Source organism: Malaya genurostris, chromosome 2 (genome assembly GCF_030247185.1).
Source record: "Malaya genurostris strain Urasoe2022 chromosome 2, Malgen_1.1, whole genome shotgun sequence".
Taxonomy (NCBI): domain Eukaryota; kingdom Metazoa; phylum Arthropoda; class Insecta; order Diptera; family Culicidae; genus Malaya; species Malaya genurostris.
Window position 1 is genome coordinate 264,861,078 of NC_080571.1, and position 19,736 is coordinate 264,880,813.

Below are 19,736 nucleotides of genomic sequence, written 5' to 3' on the forward strand. Positions count from 1 at the left end.
ATACAAAAACTGAATAAAATCTTCTAAATCGGACTCCAAACTGCATCTATTTGTAGGTCTCGTTAATTGACACTCAGAGATTGTTGTTTTTTATTCAAAAGTCAAAATGAAATATATTCACAGTTCGAAAAAAAAACTTTTTTACATCTTATAAGATGCACATACAAATTTATATTCAAGAACATGTAAAATTGAGTGATTTAAAAATTACATGTCTTGAATTCGAATGAAATAAAAAACAAAAAATCGAGAGCAGAGCGCGACTTGAACCGAGAAACATTAGATCACAAGCACATCGGTTACTCGACTGAACCGCAGAGCTCATATCTGTTCATTAAATAATTGATAAATATAAATCCATACAGCAGCGCTTGGTAACCAAGTGCAAATTACATTCGGAGCGTGTAAAATTCTGTGCGGGTGGAATATTGCGTCATTTGAAAAATTAAGTAGTTGTGAATTGAATCGTTTGTAGAATTCTGTCACCTGTAAAATTAATAATTTTTTTCTGTGTTGAATATTTAGTGATATAAGAAAGACACCATCATACTACTAGGTGGATTAAAGCTAGATTTTTTTTAACTATCTCATATAGAAAGACTATGCAATCACTGTGCAAATCGACTCAGTTCGACGAGATCGTAGATTTTCTGTCAATGTGTGAACAAAATTATGAACTTCCCACAGAGATCAGACATTCAAGCTAGTCCAAACTTCTTCAAAAAAGCTGGGGTAGGGCAAGTCGAAATCCCTTAAAAACACCGTTGCGTACGATCTTGCACCCATGGATTACCATTGTATGGAAGTTCGGACGCAAGAGCCCATAAGCGATTTCTGAGCTGCTCGAAGCGCCTCTATAGGCGAATTGCTATTTGGTGATTACTTTGACATATAACCGTTAAATTTCTTACACACATTGAAATCTCTACTTGGATGTCTGTTCTCTGTGTGTTGGATATGGGCTTTCATCCAAATTCAATTTCTAGTTCCGAGTGAGTGTTGATAATAAATAATAAGAAATATGCACCATATATTATCGAAGTTGCAAAACCGATTTTCACATAGTTAGATCCAAATGAGAGGTCTCGGACGATTTGTATAGAATTTGATCGCGATCTAACTTTCTGTTATCGAACTATGGGGTGATATCAGGAGTACCAGGACACCACGTTGAAATCTCATCTCTTGAAAAAAATCCGAATTTACAACTGACACACCTGGTAAGTGATCAAAGTTTCGGTTTCAAAAGTCTGTGAGTTCTTCAGAACTGATCAGACAACCCGTCCAGTTTACAGAATGTATTAATTGATGGCCAAAAACTCAACTCAAATCAAACCGTAATGAAACTTCGATTTCTCAGCAATTGCTGGACCGGTTGTGTACACTTTTATTCAATTGAAAGGTCTTATAGATCAACCAGTCTGTCATGGAATGTTTCATCGAGTCGGGTTCCGGTTCCGGAACTGAAGGGCGATCAGTGTTCAAAAATCATAAACCATTTTATTTTTTTTATTGTTTCAATTATAGAGGTTTCGCCTCTTCGGGTCAAAAAAGCTTTCTGACCCTATGTGCGGGATTGGGAATCGAACCCAGGTGGGCTGCGTGAAAGGTATTGACTAACCCATCACGCTATGCCCGTCCCTCTTTATAAACCATATTTTGAAGTGACGATGCAAAATAGTGTACAAAACTTTCTCTACTGTGCTCAAAACTGTTTCAATTTGCAGATCTAATTAAAATTTGTTAAACCGAACCAACTTCGGTTACCGCCCAAGCAACCAGAATTTCCACAATTACTTAAAAAGTCCACTTTCTTGCTGCTTAAAAGTACACGCGGAACTTTTGAGAACTTGAAAGTACAGATCAAGTTCCGCGTGAACTTTCTAGCTGCTTAAGAAAACACGTGGCAATTTTTGACAGTTCGAAGTACAGAACAAGTTCCGCCTGAACTTTCTCGCTGCTTAAGAGTGCACGTGGTACTGTTAGCAACTTGAAAGTACAGAACAAGTTCCGCGTGAACTTTTTCGTTGCATAGAAGCTGAACAATGTATTCTAGAAGCAGCTTAGAAGTTCGTTCCGCTGCGTCGCGCGAACTTTCAAGTGTGGATAATTACTTAAAAAATGGGCTGCTTAGAATGCTATTGATTAACTTTGAGAGCTGCTTAAGCCAAATCAGTCCCTTTTATCCGAACTTTTGGTTAGTTGGGCGGTTCCGGTTACCGAATCCGGAAGTACTGGAAATAGAGGCGAAATCTCCAAAATTAAACTTGTAGACATTAGAACAGCACAGTTGAAAATATTTTGTGAATTTACATCTATTTTCATGCACATATTTGGAGCAGGTAATTAAACATAAAATTACTTTACAATTTTGTACGTTTCAATACAATTTAATCGCAAAATAAGCGTTAATTGAAAGATACAGTTATATTCATTGAAAATTCAATGCATTTCAATTTAGTTTTGCATCGATGAAGGTTTTCAAACAAAATTTTGATTCAACCCATGTCTATTCCATGTTACTATTGATTTACATCTCGTGTAAATTTCATTATTTCTTTCTGTGAGGATTCCGACAGAACTCACTTTAATTTGTCAGAGACGGCTTAACACGCAAAACAAATCTTCCTCACTGGGCTTAATATTGATAGAATTTGTAAGGTTTGTTAGTTGCTTAGCGAAAGTGATGTTAGTTTATTTCGCGAACAATGTCGGCGATAATTATGATTCCCGCAGGCTGTGAAGTTTCGGCTGTAACACAAAGGAAATATATGCAAGCAATAATTTCAATGTGTGTAAGAATTCGAACGGTTTGGCGAAGTGATCACTAAGTAGCAATTCTCCTACAGAGACGCTTCGAGCAGTCCAGCAATCGCTTATGGGCTCTTGTCTTTGAGCTTGTATACAATTGTAATTCATGCACGCAAAATCGTACGCAACGATGAATCTTTGCGAATTTTCAATTGTATTCTTCAGACAGCTTCTTCAAAAAAGTATGTACTAGCTTGGATGTCTGTTCTCTGTGGTTGTATAAGATTGTTGTATGAAAAAGGACTGCTGGAATTCATCGAGAGTTATACCTTTTTTATGGACCTAATATAATGAGTGGAGGAAAGGTTAGATAATGGAGTTGTGGTTCAAAAAACATGGACGAGCAAATGTTTATGACGAAGAGCAGAGTGGTAGGTTTAGGTATGCAAATCGATATTTATTTATTAATTTTATAGAAATTTGATACGAAACGTACAATTAAAATGCTAACTCTTAAAAGTAAAGTTCCTTGAAATCATTAAACTAGACACAAACTCAGTCGACAGTGTCTACCTTATGTTGTTCAATGCTTGATAAAATCGCAACAGAACTTTTGCATTTTAGAAATCATTAATTGAAGATTTAATATACTTGGAAATAAATCCATTGCCCGGTACCATGATTAAGAAATTCTGGAAATCATGAAACATTACTTCTCCTGAGATCATGTCTATTACTGATGATTTCATGTTTCATGATTTTCATAATTTCTCAATCATGGTACCGGGTAAATTAATTTTTATCGGTGTACTATATAAAAAAGGTAGATTAGTACGCTTCTATTCTCAAAACCAATATTCCGATATGGAACCTGTTATGATATGATAATAGATACACATTTGAATTCTAATGAATTGGTTTGGCTAATGTTCTCAAGCTATGCATATTTCAGTAAATGTAGTAAGCATTGTACTTCGTATTTAAGGATAAATGAACCTCAAATGAATTGCAGACACTGTATCTATGATATCTTACCACCGTAGTCTCCATCGTCGTACAGGGCTGGAATGTGAGGAATAGACCAAATTGGTTCTTCCGAGTAAACCATCATTTTGGCACTGGTTTTGAGGATGCGTAATAGCTCAACACACAATTAGCACTTTCGATATCTGTTCAACTGCGCTACTGAGCACCACTTTCAAGGGTCTATGCATCGAACGCACATAGACACAGATCACCAATACGAAACTATGCTGTTTCTATGTTTTATGTTTCTTTGTTTCTTCTCCAATATTGCTGATCGTTTCTCCTCGATTGCTCTCACTTTTTCACTCTGTTTTATTTTTTGTTTTGATAATATTACCTCTCTACCGCGGCGATGGATGAGAGCCCGACCCTGACCAAGAGACCACAGAGAGGTCCACTCGTTCTCAAGTTTCACCAAAAGTTGTTTTTCGTGTGCTATCTTCACTGATGTGTTTCGTTAATAGGAACAGTAGTTGTTGTGGCAGTGTAAGTAATGTGGGTAGCCCTCTGGCCCCTATTTCCGCCTTCTTTTCTTCTGTGTTTCTTTCAATGGTTCATTCAGAAGATTAACGCTTTCCGGATAAATCATCACACGGGATGCGAAACCGCCTTTCCTCTCATCTGCAGTCCACTGTTTTCACACACTTGCGCAAACCAAAAACCTCTGCGGCTGTACGTGCGGGTGGTAGTCTGGCTGAAGGGGTTTGTGCCTTCGTCCAGCAATTCGCTCACTGCCAATCGATGATCCCTAACCTAACCCGCTCCGAACACTACTGGAAGCTGATTCCTCCGGGGCTTCCTTTATGCTAATTTTCTTCTTTTACGATTCTTCGGATTTTATGGATTTATGGATATTCTTCTACCTTCGCGCGGTACAACGAGACAAGGGGAAAGACTAAATTGAAAGAATAAAATAATTGGTTGCATGAGAAGTGTATTTTAGCCTTTGCTGTGCTGTCTCCTTCTGGCGCGTGAGAGCAAACACTGTTTCGGTTCAGCTTATGCATGAGGATTCTGGCGCTTTGACGGTTTAATTGATCTCCTTACTCAGTCTTGTTGGCCGTGAAGGAGTGAAGAAGTTTTTTGTTGTTTGTTAACTTTTCTAGGCCGGTCCGGTTAGTCGAACCATAGCAGCTAGTTGGAGTTGAAGTTTCGTGTGGGAGTTTTCTTTCCACTTCGGCTGTAGATACAACCCCATTGTCGATTTAGTGTTAGGATGAGATAGGCTCGCAAGCGATGATGATTTTATATCTCTAGCTCTGTGAGAGTTCGGTAATTATTGAATTCGCAGAACCTATAACCTATGATAAATGTAGGATTTCGGGGTTCCATGTAGTTTTTCTGGTAAGTAATTCGGCACGGTCATCATTCTGAAGAACTAAGCACGTTATTCTTCGAACTGAATAGCGGAAGCAAATGTTCGGAAAGTTTTGACGAGCATCGATTAAAGCGTAAAGTTACAAAAAATATGCTCCTCAAAACTATCGATGCGCTCCAAATGAAGGATTTTTCAAATGAACGTTAAATTGTGGAATCGGAAATATACACATTATTAAAGATGCTACTGATACTTTAGGGCATTACTGGATGACGAAACAATGTAGCATAATATATTCCTACAAACACTTCTGATAGAGCGTCTTTTGTCAAACGCAATAATAGTGAGAATTCAAATTTATCAAATGGCACCACCTCAAATATGACCAAAGTGTATAGATTTTTTTAAATGAAATAGTCACATCCTTATAGCGTTTTCGTTTTCAACGGTGGCATTACACCGGCTAGGGTAAAAAGGAGGCCTTGATTATACACAAATTGGTGTTAATGTAGTCGGTGCTACACTACTCCAGTGCAGTGATAAAAACAAAAACAACATTAGAAAAAAAATTGAAAATTACACACTACTAACTAACTACAAACTACTTTTATAGACGGTGACAGGTTTACAATTCTATTTTAGGAATTTCTAGGTAATACTGCATTCGAGTTAATGAAGAAAATGTTCATAATAACATAAACGTGCGTAACTCGTGGTAAATTGAATGCAATGAATAAACTAAATCATATGTAGATACAAGTAACGATTAACCGAGAAAATTCGTGGTCGTCATGTGCATGTCAAACGTGTGAAATTGTTCGAGCTATTGGTGTGAAACAATTTTATCAAAATTTTATATGGTTTATGAACGATTTGATCTATTAAACATCACCAATATGTTGTTATATCACTTAATTTGTAATATGTATTCGTAAAATGAACACAATATTAGAAAAGCAATCCCGTCGATCAACTTCTACTCGCGATAGGAAGCTTTTAGTTTTCGTGTGAATATACGTACAAAGAATACTCAAGCCAAGAACATAGACACTGTTCGCGCTATATGCACATATTTCTATATTTACAACATTGATTTGTTGTTAACTAACCCGATCGAGGTCTCGGTATTTACTTCGTGGTCGACTATGCTTTTACCAGTCGACAATTCTGACAAACGCAAATGAATTTTTTTCGTTGTGAAACGTAAGGTACTCTTGAAGAAATTATATATTTTGCCTTATTGCAAACTATTAAAAATTATTGAAACTCTTTCACACAGCATACCTGGGATTAAGGGGTAAGGCCACCAAGCGCTTGAAAAAAATTAGACAACTTTGGAAACGAAAGAAATATAGTGAAAGCTATCGAAATTATTTTTTTAGTGTTTAATCAAGTGCACTTCAAAGTTTGAAAAAAAATATTGTTACATAATTCCGGTAAAAAATAGTCTCTTCATGATCAAGTTGCTGCGGTTAGTTTTCCGGGAGGTCCAAAACGGGCGAACCGAATGTGTCTTTAAATCTTCATCAAATTTAAAGTTGGCACAAGAACCAAATTTTTTTGAAAATATGCATCATAAACTAGTATACCACGTAGGGTATTTCGAAAATACAAATTTAAACAAAAAATGTAAGCATATAAGTGCAAAGTTTAATTTAATACATTTCATATTGTATTATTTATAAAAAAAATGACAACATATCTAGAAACCCCTACGTGGTATATTAGATAATGTGTTTATTGAAGTCTCCTCAGAAATTGTAAACAATCGATAAAGATTTGTAGCTGCTATGAGTTCGCCTGATTTTGAAGATCGTGTTTCGAGAAAAACGCGATTAAAGCTGTCTCAATATGCATTAAACGCGGCACGAGGCATCTTTGCAAACTATCGTAAACAACCAGTTCGACATTTGTTCTGACCAAAAGACGTTTTTTTCTCATTCTATAAGGTTTTACGAAAATTTTACTCACAAAAAAATTTGATTTTTTGAAAGCTCCATGGTGGCTTACTTCCTAATTCTTAACTTTCGCACATAGTAAAAATAAAATTTAGGAACGATTTGTATATTTCGTTTGTTTTGATGCCAAAGTCTTGGGCGGAAAAACAGATTGAAAAATCAAACGAATGAAAATTCACAGGAAAAATGATTTATTCTGGAAAAAAGAAACGCCCAGAGGCTAGATTGAACTTTTTTTTTTAATAACTGGAATATGAGTTAAAATAAAATTATTAAGATTTAAATTGGGTGTTCAGCCACAAGTGGTGACTTTTCAGCCCTATTATATATATGATTTGGTTATTACCATGAGGACATTATTTGCTTCCGCAATTCTGAGATTTTTGTGTAGGGAAAATTCTAAACCTACTTGTATTGTGTAATGGGGAAAAGGAACTTATATACTAACTTACTAACTAATACAGAGAGCGAATCGATTCAATTGAAGATTGCATCGATTTTTGTCGGACGCTAGACTGAACTTGATTATCCGTTCACAGTGTACGGCACTTTTTCAAACACCTCCAGGTAGGTTCAAAAGGTATTTGGCAAATGAAGCGAAATGTCTCTCATTTCATTGCTCAATCAACGATAGAAGGGGTTTGATAATAGATACTGACTTTTGCGAGGCTTACTTGCTAAATAAGATCACAGGAACGAGAAAATTGAAATTTGAACCGCACCAATGCAATCGTTCGAGGTCTGAACATATACGGAGTTCTTGCCGATCGGGTTTCTCTCTGAGTTGAAATAAATCATTCCAATACTCGATTGAAAAAGAAGAATTAAATCCATTTAATTCTTGCTAATTGACTTAGAACTGATGCACTGATTAATGCTGCAATTAGTTTTTCTTTTCAAAACGATTTAGTAATATTTATTCCAATTCTGTTTTCAATCTGGCAGTGAAGAGAACAATTTTGCGCGAATTGCTTTTTTTCAAATAACGATTTGTGAGCAATGGTAAAATGTTCTTCCAAAATAATGATCGTAGTTTTTTAGTCGTTTAGTCGTATCCATGTAAAGATTTCAATGTGTGTTGCTATTCGCCTATAGAGGCGCTTTTAGCAGCCCAGCCATTGCTTATGGGCTCTTGCGTTCGAGATACTTACAAAGTTTTTTTCAAAAAAAGTTTGTACTAGCTTCGATGTCTGTTCAATGTGGATTCAGTTCAATCCAAGACATCATTTTATCAAGATATTCAGCTTTCAGATTTTTCGAACAAATACTAAGCGACTTGGTATGTGAGAAAAATACCGAACTCGTACGTTACGAAGAAAAGCACTGCACTCTTATTCAAGGGCATTTTGTTTGACTCTGAGGCATACATACGAAAAAATTTCACATTTTCGAAGACCAATGACAACTGGCTGGGCTATACAATAGATCGGTTGTTCACGCATAAAAAAACAAAACGAAATATTCTATCTAAACTGCTATTTGAAAATCATGCTGGTTCATTTTAGACAGTAATTTCTAATCTATTTCAAGCAAAATTAGCTCTAATATCTGAGTTTATAGTTCAGAACGTGAAGTGCTGATCTTGAAAACCATTTATCACATGTTCGAACCTCAATCTTACAAGATTTTTTTTACTTATTTGTATCGCGCCTGTATTGTCCTGTACATCAGGAATCGGTTACTTGAAACAGAACGATCAGTTCCATATTGGAATATAGCACCCAGACTTTGTTTTGTTTTGCCTCGATTGAATAATATTTTCGATGCCCACAGAAACAGCACTGTATCAAAAAGCATTCAGACTATTTGCTATTAATTTCCATCGGTTGCCGATCAGCGCTCATAGAAAAAATTCATGTGATTAACAAAATTTCGTCTACGATTCGTCAGCAAAAGCTATTGAGAAAATGGGACGAAATTTTTCCCGGGGTGTTATCGGCTTCATGATGAATACTTATAATTCCCGAAATTCTTGATGAGACGAAGAACTTGTACGTGGCACTGATTTGCTATACGAAACGATCCTTGAAAAACGCAACCCTGCAACTTTGTGTTCGGAATCAATCAATAGCATTTCTATACGAGCGAGAATGGTAAAGAATTGACATAAATTGAAAATAAAGCTGGCCGCTTGTCGACTTAAATGTCTTTCCTCTTCTCTTCACGCAACCTTAACTGACGAAATCATGGAATGAGCCCGCCTGTGTCACGAAACATTGAACACAGAAGGGGAATAAAATGAAAACATTAAATGTAATTGGTATTATTCAATCAAAAATGATGTTATGTTTAAATTTTAGAACTAAGATTTAATTTCAATTGTTCATTATATTGTGCTGTTTCATGATAATTAGTTATGCTGAAAAATAATTTAGAATTATAGCGTCGAAAACTATATCAAAGATCTATCATACATTTTCAAACAACATGCTTAGAAGTGCATACTGCACTTGTGTTTGTCGTTGGGTGTGGATTGCTCTGTTGGTAGCATAATTGTGCAAAGTGCGCTTTCGTGTAGTCAGTGGCAACCGCGATTGATCCGAAGACCAAAGGAACAGGTTGCCCTTGTCGTGCTTATAAACACACGACGCGATTGAGAGCAGAAAAAAAGCGACATCGTCGGCGATTAACAGATGAAAATTTAGCCAATATAACGAAAGTATTTATTATCATGCTTCTCGTTTCTTCGTACCTTTTAACTGATGAGATGTGTTCTGTTGCACAGAAATTTTCAGAGTCCAGAATGTGACTGTATTCGGATTGCTGGTGCGTGTTGTTCCGTTGCGCGGTTGCCTTAATATTTGAAACAGAATAGCATCTCGAAACAAAAACCGTTTGAAGCAAGGTACTAAAATAACGAGATTCTTATCGCATCGCTAGGTGTGTTTCTAATTTTGCAGGTTGAACGAAATTTCTAACCTCAACCGGTGGTGGCCTGGAGCTACAGTCCGGTTCGATTGGGACTGGTCGATGTGGGACTGCTTTTTGCGAAATACTCCAAAAAAGCATAAAGATTTTTTCACTCGAATGTTGATAGGAAACAAAGCCAACGGTGAGCGAGACATCGGAACTAGCTTAGTGCATCTTTATGGTGTAGCGGTATTACTTGATAGGACTCAGAGTTCTTCGAACACCAATCGGTTGGTGGAATGGAAATATTTCAAGCTAAGTTTTTGTAGTCAAATACTTTGTTCCCACTTCCGAGCTTATTCGAATTGCTATGTTGCACATCTACTATAATATATGAAATAGCATAACTAAAAACCAATGCATTTTTTCGATACCGATATTGTTCATGAGCTATAACGACATCGATGCGATAGAGCCGAACCTTTTTTTCAGTGTGTATTATATAATATAAATACCATACAGTATTCCTAATCTGCAGAATCGTAAGACCAGTTTACCAATCATCAATAAAAATTACCTTGCGGATCTAGTTATATTAAGCTTCCTCCGAGTAAGCTTTGATGGGCTTATGAAGTGTTTCTTCCATGAAGAAAAGCACCGTTTGGTGTCACCACCACCTAGCGACCTAGCGATTCCCCATGGCAGTGTGCATAAGATCGTCTTCTTCCTATAGCAAAACCATTCTGCTGTTCATTGGAAGAAATCGATGCAAACGCATCTGGTACATTCCGGGTGGAAGGCACTTACGCACGTAATGCTCTGTTGACGACTGCTTGGTCGACCCGATGAAAGTAAGCCGGATTGAGATTAGATTTTATGGCCCCAGCAGAGGTGTGTTCATCAAGGTTTTTATTCCGTAGCAATGGTATAATTAATTTTCGAGATTAGTTACTTGCCCCCATGGCCGATTAAATGCATCTGACGGTTGAGGTATATTGATAATTTCAATTCATGTTGTGGTATTGGTGTGTTGAAGTATGATTTTTCAATCCTCGATTTCGGGTATTAGTGAATTAAAATGAAGCTTCTTTTTACCTTGACTTTTCATGTCAAATATTCAATTTGAGGTCCGCGGAAAAGTTTTGGGGACATCAACATGATACGTATCTCCTGAAAGTAATTACTCGTGTGTGTGTTTATTTCGCCAGTATAATTCAGTATGCCTGAACACTATCAGCTATTACCTGTCAGCGAATATGTATTAATTTGTTTACTAAAGGCACATTTATGTACTCGGTCGTAGAAATTTGTTGCCTAGAAACACGATCTTCGGATATGGCAACACCCATTACAAAAAGTATCCTATGTAGATTTTTCAATTATGTTCCTATATATTGATTTCTTAGTAATTGATTCAATGATGGTGGTTCCAATGCTTCAACATCTAAGTCGTAATGTCATTTATTCGCTACGCTACACTATATGTGCTTTATTTCTAAGTACACATGGGTTTTTCATAAGCTTTTCAGAAATTATCACAATATCTTTTACGTAACTTGAATTGAGTCTCAGAACATAAAAATACTCTTCAAAATTATTATTGGCGGTAAAAACAGACTCAATCCGAAATAAAAAAACATTTGAATATCCGAACCAAATGCACTTGGTTCACGTAGGTTATTGTAGCGGTGTAAGTAGCTTTTGCCGATAAAACAGTGATATGGGCATGTTCAATGGCCTCCCGCTATCCCGCTAACGAGGACAACAACATTTACGGCCTTCCAACCTTCCGTCATCGGGAAATAGAATTCTGCTAGAATATACATAGTCTGTCGCCCGAACACTATCAGTCAAGGTTTTCACAACAGTCTATTAAACTGTGATGAATACCCCCGCAATATTATACATCGTGCATTTGCATCCCTCCTTGTGAAGTTGTATCTGTAGCATCATGCTTACTGTTTGATTTGGGCATGCTTAGGGTATCGAAGCAAACGTCAAAATTTTGCTTGCGAACAATGCGTCAAAATTTTACTCGTGCATCACAAAAAATCGTACTACTTGCACGACAGGTTGAATGCACGAATTTGTTAAATGTTATCAAATCAACTGTTGGCAATGTAATGTAAGTGTTGTAGACGTAATTCGGTTGAAAGAGTGACCAGCTGTTTCATGTGGAACCCAAGCAAGCAAGCTGGGGTTGTCGGCTACAATTTTGCATCGAATGAGTTGGACTGTCAGTTTACAAGAAGACGATGACTCAAAATCGCGACGATAAACAAAATAAGTTGTTCAGAGTATGATTGCGGAAGCTGCATTTGAAAATGCTTATGGCAGTTTGATTTTGTGGTATAGGATAAGGAAACCTACGCTGTCTTTATCAGACAAGATAAATAAAACCTTCAACTTGAACCATCAACTAGGATATTCAAGTGCAGTAGTGCCCGAGAAATATGTTTTCACAGAAATTAGAATCTTGCTATTAGAGGAAAACGGTCTTAGAGCAGTGTGCGTGTTAAGTGAGTCCATGTTTTGGACGTTGCTGATGTCATCGTCCAGAACATGGACACTCCCAACACGCCAGAGCACCACCTAATATAAAAAATACTGGACCATGTTAAGCACAACTCCAAGAAGACTCGAAAGACAGTTATCGGCGAGAAGCAGTTCCAGACAATCTAGCGTTCGCTGACGAATATGTGACAAATTCGCTTTCGCTAAATAAGAAGCCTTTTCTTTATTCTCTATAAATGTTCGATCAACTTTCATGTTTGAAAATCTCTGTCACCTTTCCATTTCCTGTTCATTACAATATGGTCTAGGAAGATGTATAAAGGCTGTCTAGACGTAGACTTGATCATCCTGTAGCACGCGGTGATTCTTCGACAGCACCTTCAAGTACAGCTTCTGTCATCGTACTCTGGCTTACTTGTTCTGCATTTCGTCTCATTTTAAGTTAGTCGACAGTTTGGCTCATTTTTTAGCTCGATGAACTATTGTATAGAACACTATTAGCTTGTTTGTGACATCTTGGACGAAGAGGTACGGGTTCCGCTTGAAATATCGGCTCACTCTGTGCAATATTTCTTCGGCCTGCTTCTTTTGATTTTCCCTCGATCCAACCAATTTTTTATCGCATTTTTAAGAAACTTTCTCGGTTTCTCGAAATGTTAATGTGGCAAACATATTCACCTTATTTATTCCAATGTAACTTAAATTAAAATGCATGAATATTTTTCGGTGTTTTAGTTCTCATGACATTATTTCAATGATCGTTGTTTCAAGCGGCAGCTTGAGATTTTAATCACTCATTACCCTGTAATATCGAAACTGCAAATTTAATCGAATTCGAATCTAAACGTGTGATAATCGATTGAACATTCCATAAGATGTCGAAGTAAGTTCAACTTTAGAGTTTTTCGTCATTATTTACGGTATTTCCAGAGCCGGTATTCAGGAACCAGCATAAGTCCATATTTGAAGTTTTTTGGGATTGTCATTTTCTAAGTCGTTTTGAGTTTTAAAAACTTGAGTTTTTTTCCAGAATCGGGTCAGAATCGGATAAATTTCATTAATTTTGTATTTGACCATAAATCCATTAATTTGATTTTTTTAATTCGATTTGTCGTTCCTCTCACTACACATATCATCCGGAAATCGGATCTGACTAAAAAGCTACACGTTTTATAGGATCTTGAGACCTTTCATTTGAATCTTAGATGGTTCTTAAATTTCATTTGAATTTTAGATCGGCTCAGACTTCGTCGAGGAAAAATGAGTTACGTTATTTTAAGTTCGTTTCACATATCATCCTGTAGTGTCGGAAGCAGAAGTCGGATCAAATTGAAATTCAGGAACCTTGTTTAGGAGTATACCACTTTTCATATGTGTGTAGAAAACGGTTGAGCCATCTCCGAGAAAATTGAGTGAAATTATTTGTTATAGACGCATTTGCTGATCTCGACGAACTGATTCGAATGGTATATGGGTCTTATGTTCTTCCAGCGTTTATTGCTGTAGGTAGTTTAAATCAATATAATTATGGAATTGCTTTCAACTCGAAAATGCTGCCATCATCTGGTTTACATATGTCATATTCGAACGATTATGTTGCCAAAAACGAACCGTGCTAAAATCGGTCCGAAGCAAAATGCCATGAAAAAGGATACTGTACACTGTCTTAGTGCTACTTAGAAACAACTGTATATAACAGTATAAAAAATCGTGTTTCAAGTTGCATCCAAGCATTGCTTTATCATACTATCACTTACACAAAAATATCGATATCTCCGTTAAAAATGGATGGATTCTAACAATCCATGGCTTGTTGGATAGCTTTTACCATACGGAATCTAAGTCTAAAAATATATTCCGTTTTCAAGGTTAATTGTGACAGATATTGCCAAAAAACTAAAAATTTTGACATAACATAACACACACACACACGGATATTTGCTCAGTTCGTCGAGCTGAATCGATTGGTATATGACACTCGGCCCTCCGGGTCTCGGAAAATTTTTCTAAACCTATTTTTTATATTTATAAAAAAAGTGAAAAGTGGTTTCACAACTATAAGATGCAAATTTCAGTCGAAACCGGTAAAATTCATTAAAAATTCATTACTGATATGAACAGAAACAGGTTTTAAAACCAAAATTATTTTATGTATTATGAATTTCAATTTTCAAAGTGCGCTGTTACAAAAATTAGCCAACTTTTTAGTGCATGGTAGTTCAATGCAACTAACAATGCAACCCAACAGCTCAACTAAAGCCGCTTAGCAGACATAAAAGCTTATTCTACTTGCGTATCACAATTTCAGTAAGCTCTTTCTGTGACATCAGGACGTCTGGGAAGAAAAATGTCTAATTCTATTCTGTAACTCATAATAAATAATTAATTAAGGTATGATATCTTCTAACTATCTCAAATATTTCACCTAGGAACGTGGGTGTCAGTTAAACTCTAGCATTTGTCTACACATAACCCATGGATGCGAGTTTAAATGCTGCAGGTAGGCAGCATACATAAAATAATCAGCAATAACTTGCAGTTTGCGGGAACTAAAACGTCTTGGCCAGAAGCCTTGTGCCTAGCGGTCAGAGTACCGCCTCGTTCTTGAGGCCGTAAAAATGGAACGATCTCAGATGTGCAAACTGTAAGCAACGCGAAACGCGAAAAAAGACATTCACAAGGTCCAGTCCGTTCTCCGTTGCTCTCTGCGTCTTTGTTGTCGTCATTGTCGTCTTCGCTGCTGATGGCGGGTGTGTGAGTATAATTTTATTCCCCCATGCAGATGGTCACTTCATTTTTATTGAGCAGTTTTTTGCAGCCTGCCTTGCTGTTGCTCTGTTTCTCCTACTCTCCTGTTGCTGTATTTTCGTTGCCGTTGCTGATGTTTTTTTTTATTCATTTGTAAGTATTAACATTTTTGCATAAGTGTGTACATCAAGAAAGTTTCCACCATGTCTCTTTATATCCGCCGTCTGTTCTCAGGCGCTCGCGGGTTCCTCGGGGAGACCCAGCAGCATCCACTGCAGCGACCGCAGCAGCATCAAAAGACCGAGCGAGATTTACAGCATTTACGGTATAAGTTATGTGCTTTTCACTCTGCATCATATCGTTGTTTTGTGCCTGGTTTCGAATCGGCACGGCGGTCGACTGCGGGTTCGTCGCTTATGAGTGTATGCACATGTGAGAGGACTCGTACAACATGTACGAGGAGTTGAAGACCCTTCTTTAGTCGGGCACCGACCAGGGAAAACAATATCCCATAATGGGTTATTTCGATGAAAATGTTTTCAGTGTTAGTTTAGTAGATTTTCATGGATCTCATGAAAGTGTGAGTGTATGTACTGTTTATTAAAAAAAATGAATCTCATGGTTTGCATCACCACGGTACCTAAGGAATGCAAGGAACAGAATATAAAAGCCCTTAATTCATTCAAAAGTTGATGGGCTGTACTCGTTTGCACACTTCGCCGATTGTTTCACTGCTGTATGAATTGTAGGTTTCTTTGTTTTTCTCGCCTTCGTCAGATGAACTACTTTCGATTCATTTTAACATTTGACTACTCCGAACCGAAATTGAAATCGATGCAACCAATTATTTTACTTTCTAAGTTGGCAAAAACGCACACTACAAACCGGGAAACGAGAAGTAAGAGATGCAAAAAGAACTTGTTCTGGAAAGGGTAAAAGAAAGTCTATCGAACTGCTCGCCTTTTCTCTGGCTACACTATCTAAACACACACATACATTTACTGGGCACAGGCGGTATCAGTTGATGTTAATTTGCACATAAATCAAACCTCGCTAAGCTGATCAGCTAAAACCCGCGATCAATAAAACACTTTTTCTTATTATTGATTCACTAATTTGGAGAGTTGCAGATCGGGGCAAAGAAAGAAAAAAAAACATCACATGAAAAAAACACGAAATGACCTTACACGTCAATACCCCAGCGAAACATTTAAACGACTAAAGAACCCAACGGGAGAGACTAAAACAACATGTTCCCTTCCGAAGAAACCCTCGGAGCCCAGAGAGCCGACGGATACATACAGGCTGTGTGTGGACAATGGGTTCTGCTGTTGCGGTCAGCTCAGTGCTTGTGTTGTTTTAGAGGCCCCTTTTGGAAGCACTCGCTCTCTTTACGGACGCACATCATATTCAACCGGGCACTCACTAGCCCCACATACGTAGGTGGGCCGCGAGATCGTAAACGTTGGGTGTTGGTGGTCGTGCTTGAACTAGGGACTAGCTTGCATAAAAGTTTTCGATGTTTTACTCTTCCAGAAAGTTTTCCAGGTCAACCGAAGGAGAGTATTGTATACAAAAGTAAGAATTCTTTTGAAACAATAATAACATTTTTGTTTAAGTAACGGTGAAACTTCAACGATAAAACTAAACCCGTTGATATATCATAATATATAATGACAAGATTGATGTTTGACTATATTAAACGATGATTGTTTAGTAGAAGAGGTCCTTACCTAACCAAAAAGTTATCGCCTATTCTAACATTGCTTCTAAAATTGCGTTCGAAAGTATGAACTTGGGTAATTGATACGAAACCTACTTAATACAATGCATCCCAGTATTAGCTACAAAAACAGCTTGTTACTTGTAACTTTCTTCATTTCATTGTAAGTTACGCTGTCCATATCTATTCAAGTGTAGGTTATTGTCGATTTCTTTTCGTCCTTCCATACAAAATATATGACGCAATAATGATGTTTTGTGATTAGAGTTTTAAATATCTAGGAAAGGGTTGTTACTGTTCAATAGTATTTGATTTTATAGCCTTTTTTGCTCTATTTTCCGAAAACCACTGTGCAACCCTACACATTTCTGCACCTTAAAAGCTATTATCCATTGCGTGGTCGACAATAAAATTCACAGAAACAAGAGCTAGATTTTTGTATTATTTTAATAATTTCAACTACTTATCAATCAAATTCCGGTTAAAAATAAATAAATTCTATAAATAAAGTTTTATCTAGAATTTACTGAACCAGCTCAAAAGATTTCAAAGTTCCTGATTGTCGAATAAATGGCAATCTGGAACTTTTAGGTCCTTTGAGCTGGTTCAGATTCTCTTCATGTTTCCTTTTGTTTCTCGAATCATAGTGCAACTATTTTTTTTAATAATTATCTGAAGAACCAAATCAGAAATATAACTGAATACAGATTGTCGAGATTTATACATAATTAACTCAAATTGAAGTTTCAACGTAATCACTCCTTACAATAAAATAATCCAGATCTGCAGTAATTAGATTAATGATTAACAATACCTTCATAAGTCACTTACGAATACAGCAACAGCAATATATCAGGCGTTGTAATTAATTCGTTGCGTTTTTATGCAAAGTTTCATGATTTATTGTGAAAGTGTCATTAGAGTACAGTTATTCAAAGTATAGTCCATTGTTATCTACTACTTTCTGTCTTCTTTCATGCGACATGGATTGGAGCAAATGGCAATCGGATGAAGCAATGTCTGGTAAATATGGCGGATGGGGTTCTTTGTCTTCCATGTTCAAATTTTTACCTTCAACCACATAAACCGGTTTCTGCATGTTTGATCCGCATCATTTCCAATTTTACACACATTTTTGCGATCCACTTAAAAAAAAACAATTCGAGAAAATTGGTGCTGAATTGATATTTTCAAAATATAATAAATAATCATTTTTGTCAGTGTATTCATTTTCCATACAGTCTAAATCATTATTTGAAACATTACTGAAAACACCACATCAATCGCGAAATAAAAAAAAACATAAATTAAAGTCATTTTCCGGTATATTATGTCATTTTTAGGTGCCTTTCTCATATAGAATTTTCATATAATATCAAGATAGAAATATTAGTGACCTCAAATTATTAATAAAAACTCATCCAGTAGACGTTTATCAACATATTTAGGGTTTTTGCCAACTTTTGTATATAGATGCATCACTGTGCCTTGGTAGTTCGGTAGTGCGTTGGCTGAGCAGTTCCACCGAACGGAATCCAGGCCATCGAGCAGCTTTAACTACACTTGCAAAAGAGCAATTTCAGAAATAAAAACCTCTTTCAATCTACCTAGTGCCTTTCTAATATAACTCATGTTTTCAATAATATTACTAAGGGATTTTCTTCGAATATTCAATAGGAACAACAAAGTTTGTTTGGACATACATTAGCATAACCTTTTCAATTTTAAACAGTTTAACCCAAGTGAATAGGAAATCATCGTTTTTTTCTGCATTTTCGCTCCAAATGACAGTTTAAAATTTTAAATTCTACATTAACTTACGAAAACAAATTACTTTTCATTTAAATCTGAGTTTACGAAGATTTGTTTAGCCGTTTCTGAGCAATTAGAGCCATTCCCGGTTTGGAGCCGATGATTCGGTATATTTAAAGACAACTAACCATACCTACATAATTGAATAATTATACGGCTATTTGAATATTTTTGACTTGATTTTTCCGTGCCACAATGAAAACACGCTCCTGAAAATCGAAATTTTCAAACAACTAAGCCTGTAATTCCGAAACCTTTTTCCGATACCTTTCATTTGAATTTAAGTTTGTGAAAATTAGATGAGAGGTCTTTTAGTAAATTATGTGCACTTTTTCAGTTCATTTTGCACATTATACCCCGTAACTCCCGAACCGGAAGTCGTATCCAGTTAAAATTTAATAGAACGCTATGGGACTACAAGGCCTTTAATTTGAATTTAAGTTGAAAAAAATCGGTCTAGCGATATCTGAGGAAATCGAGTGCACTTTTTCTACATAATTTTGCACATTTTACTCCGTTACTCCCGAACCAAAAATTCGATCCGGGATAAAAATCAATAGCAACCTATGGGATCAAGAGACCTTCCATTTGAATCTAAGTTGGTCAAAATCGGTCTAGCTATCTCCGAGAAAATCGAGTGAACATTTTTTTACATAAGGGGAGTGTTCGGTTACTTGCAACTTTTTATTTTAAGCTCATAACTTATGACTTAGTGCACATTATGCGGACACATCTATACATCAATGGAAAGCTAAAGTCCTTAGCTAACAACTGATTAAGAAACTAAGTTGATTCATTCGATTGAACAAAACTTATTATCAATTTAGTAAAGCGATAAATTTTGGCTATTTCAGAAAAGGTGTTCCGTTACCGGCACCTTAAGAAATTTCACTAAAAATGGAAAAAAATATAAGCAATGGCTGCAGTTATTCAAAGAAAAAACAGAATTTTTTATTTCTGGAAGCATTTGGACAAAAGTCTTCATTGTCCGATGGTGACTTCGCCGTGGCTCTCTTGGTCGATGATTTGTAAAGCG

At 36.5% G+C, this 19,736-nt stretch overlaps 1 protein-coding gene across 7 annotated transcripts in view; it reads right to left on the bottom strand.

The window, feature by feature from the left end:
* Nucleotides 1–19,736, bottom strand: part of LOC131429842 (protein limb expression 1 homolog) — a 107,414-nt gene that overhangs the window by 4,675 nt on the left and 83,003 nt on the right. Inside the window, exons 1-2 of one of the 7 annotated variants that reach the window (XM_058594245.1) lie at nt 16,215–16,376; nt 3,787–4,640 (exon numbers count right to left, since the gene is read on the bottom strand). The exons of 1 other annotated variant lie outside the window; for it this stretch is intronic. In XM_058594245.1, coding sequence (XP_058450228.1) covers nt 3,787–3,862 — 76 coding nt within the window. In that variant the 5' untranslated portion in view covers nt 3,863–4,640; nt 16,215–16,376. Of the gene's footprint in view, nt 1–3,786; nt 6,683–15,805; nt 15,992–16,161; nt 16,377–19,736 lie in introns of those variants that run through there. 5 more of the 7 variants (XM_058594246.1, XM_058594244.1, XM_058594243.1 and 2 more) reach the window with 5 other exon arrangements.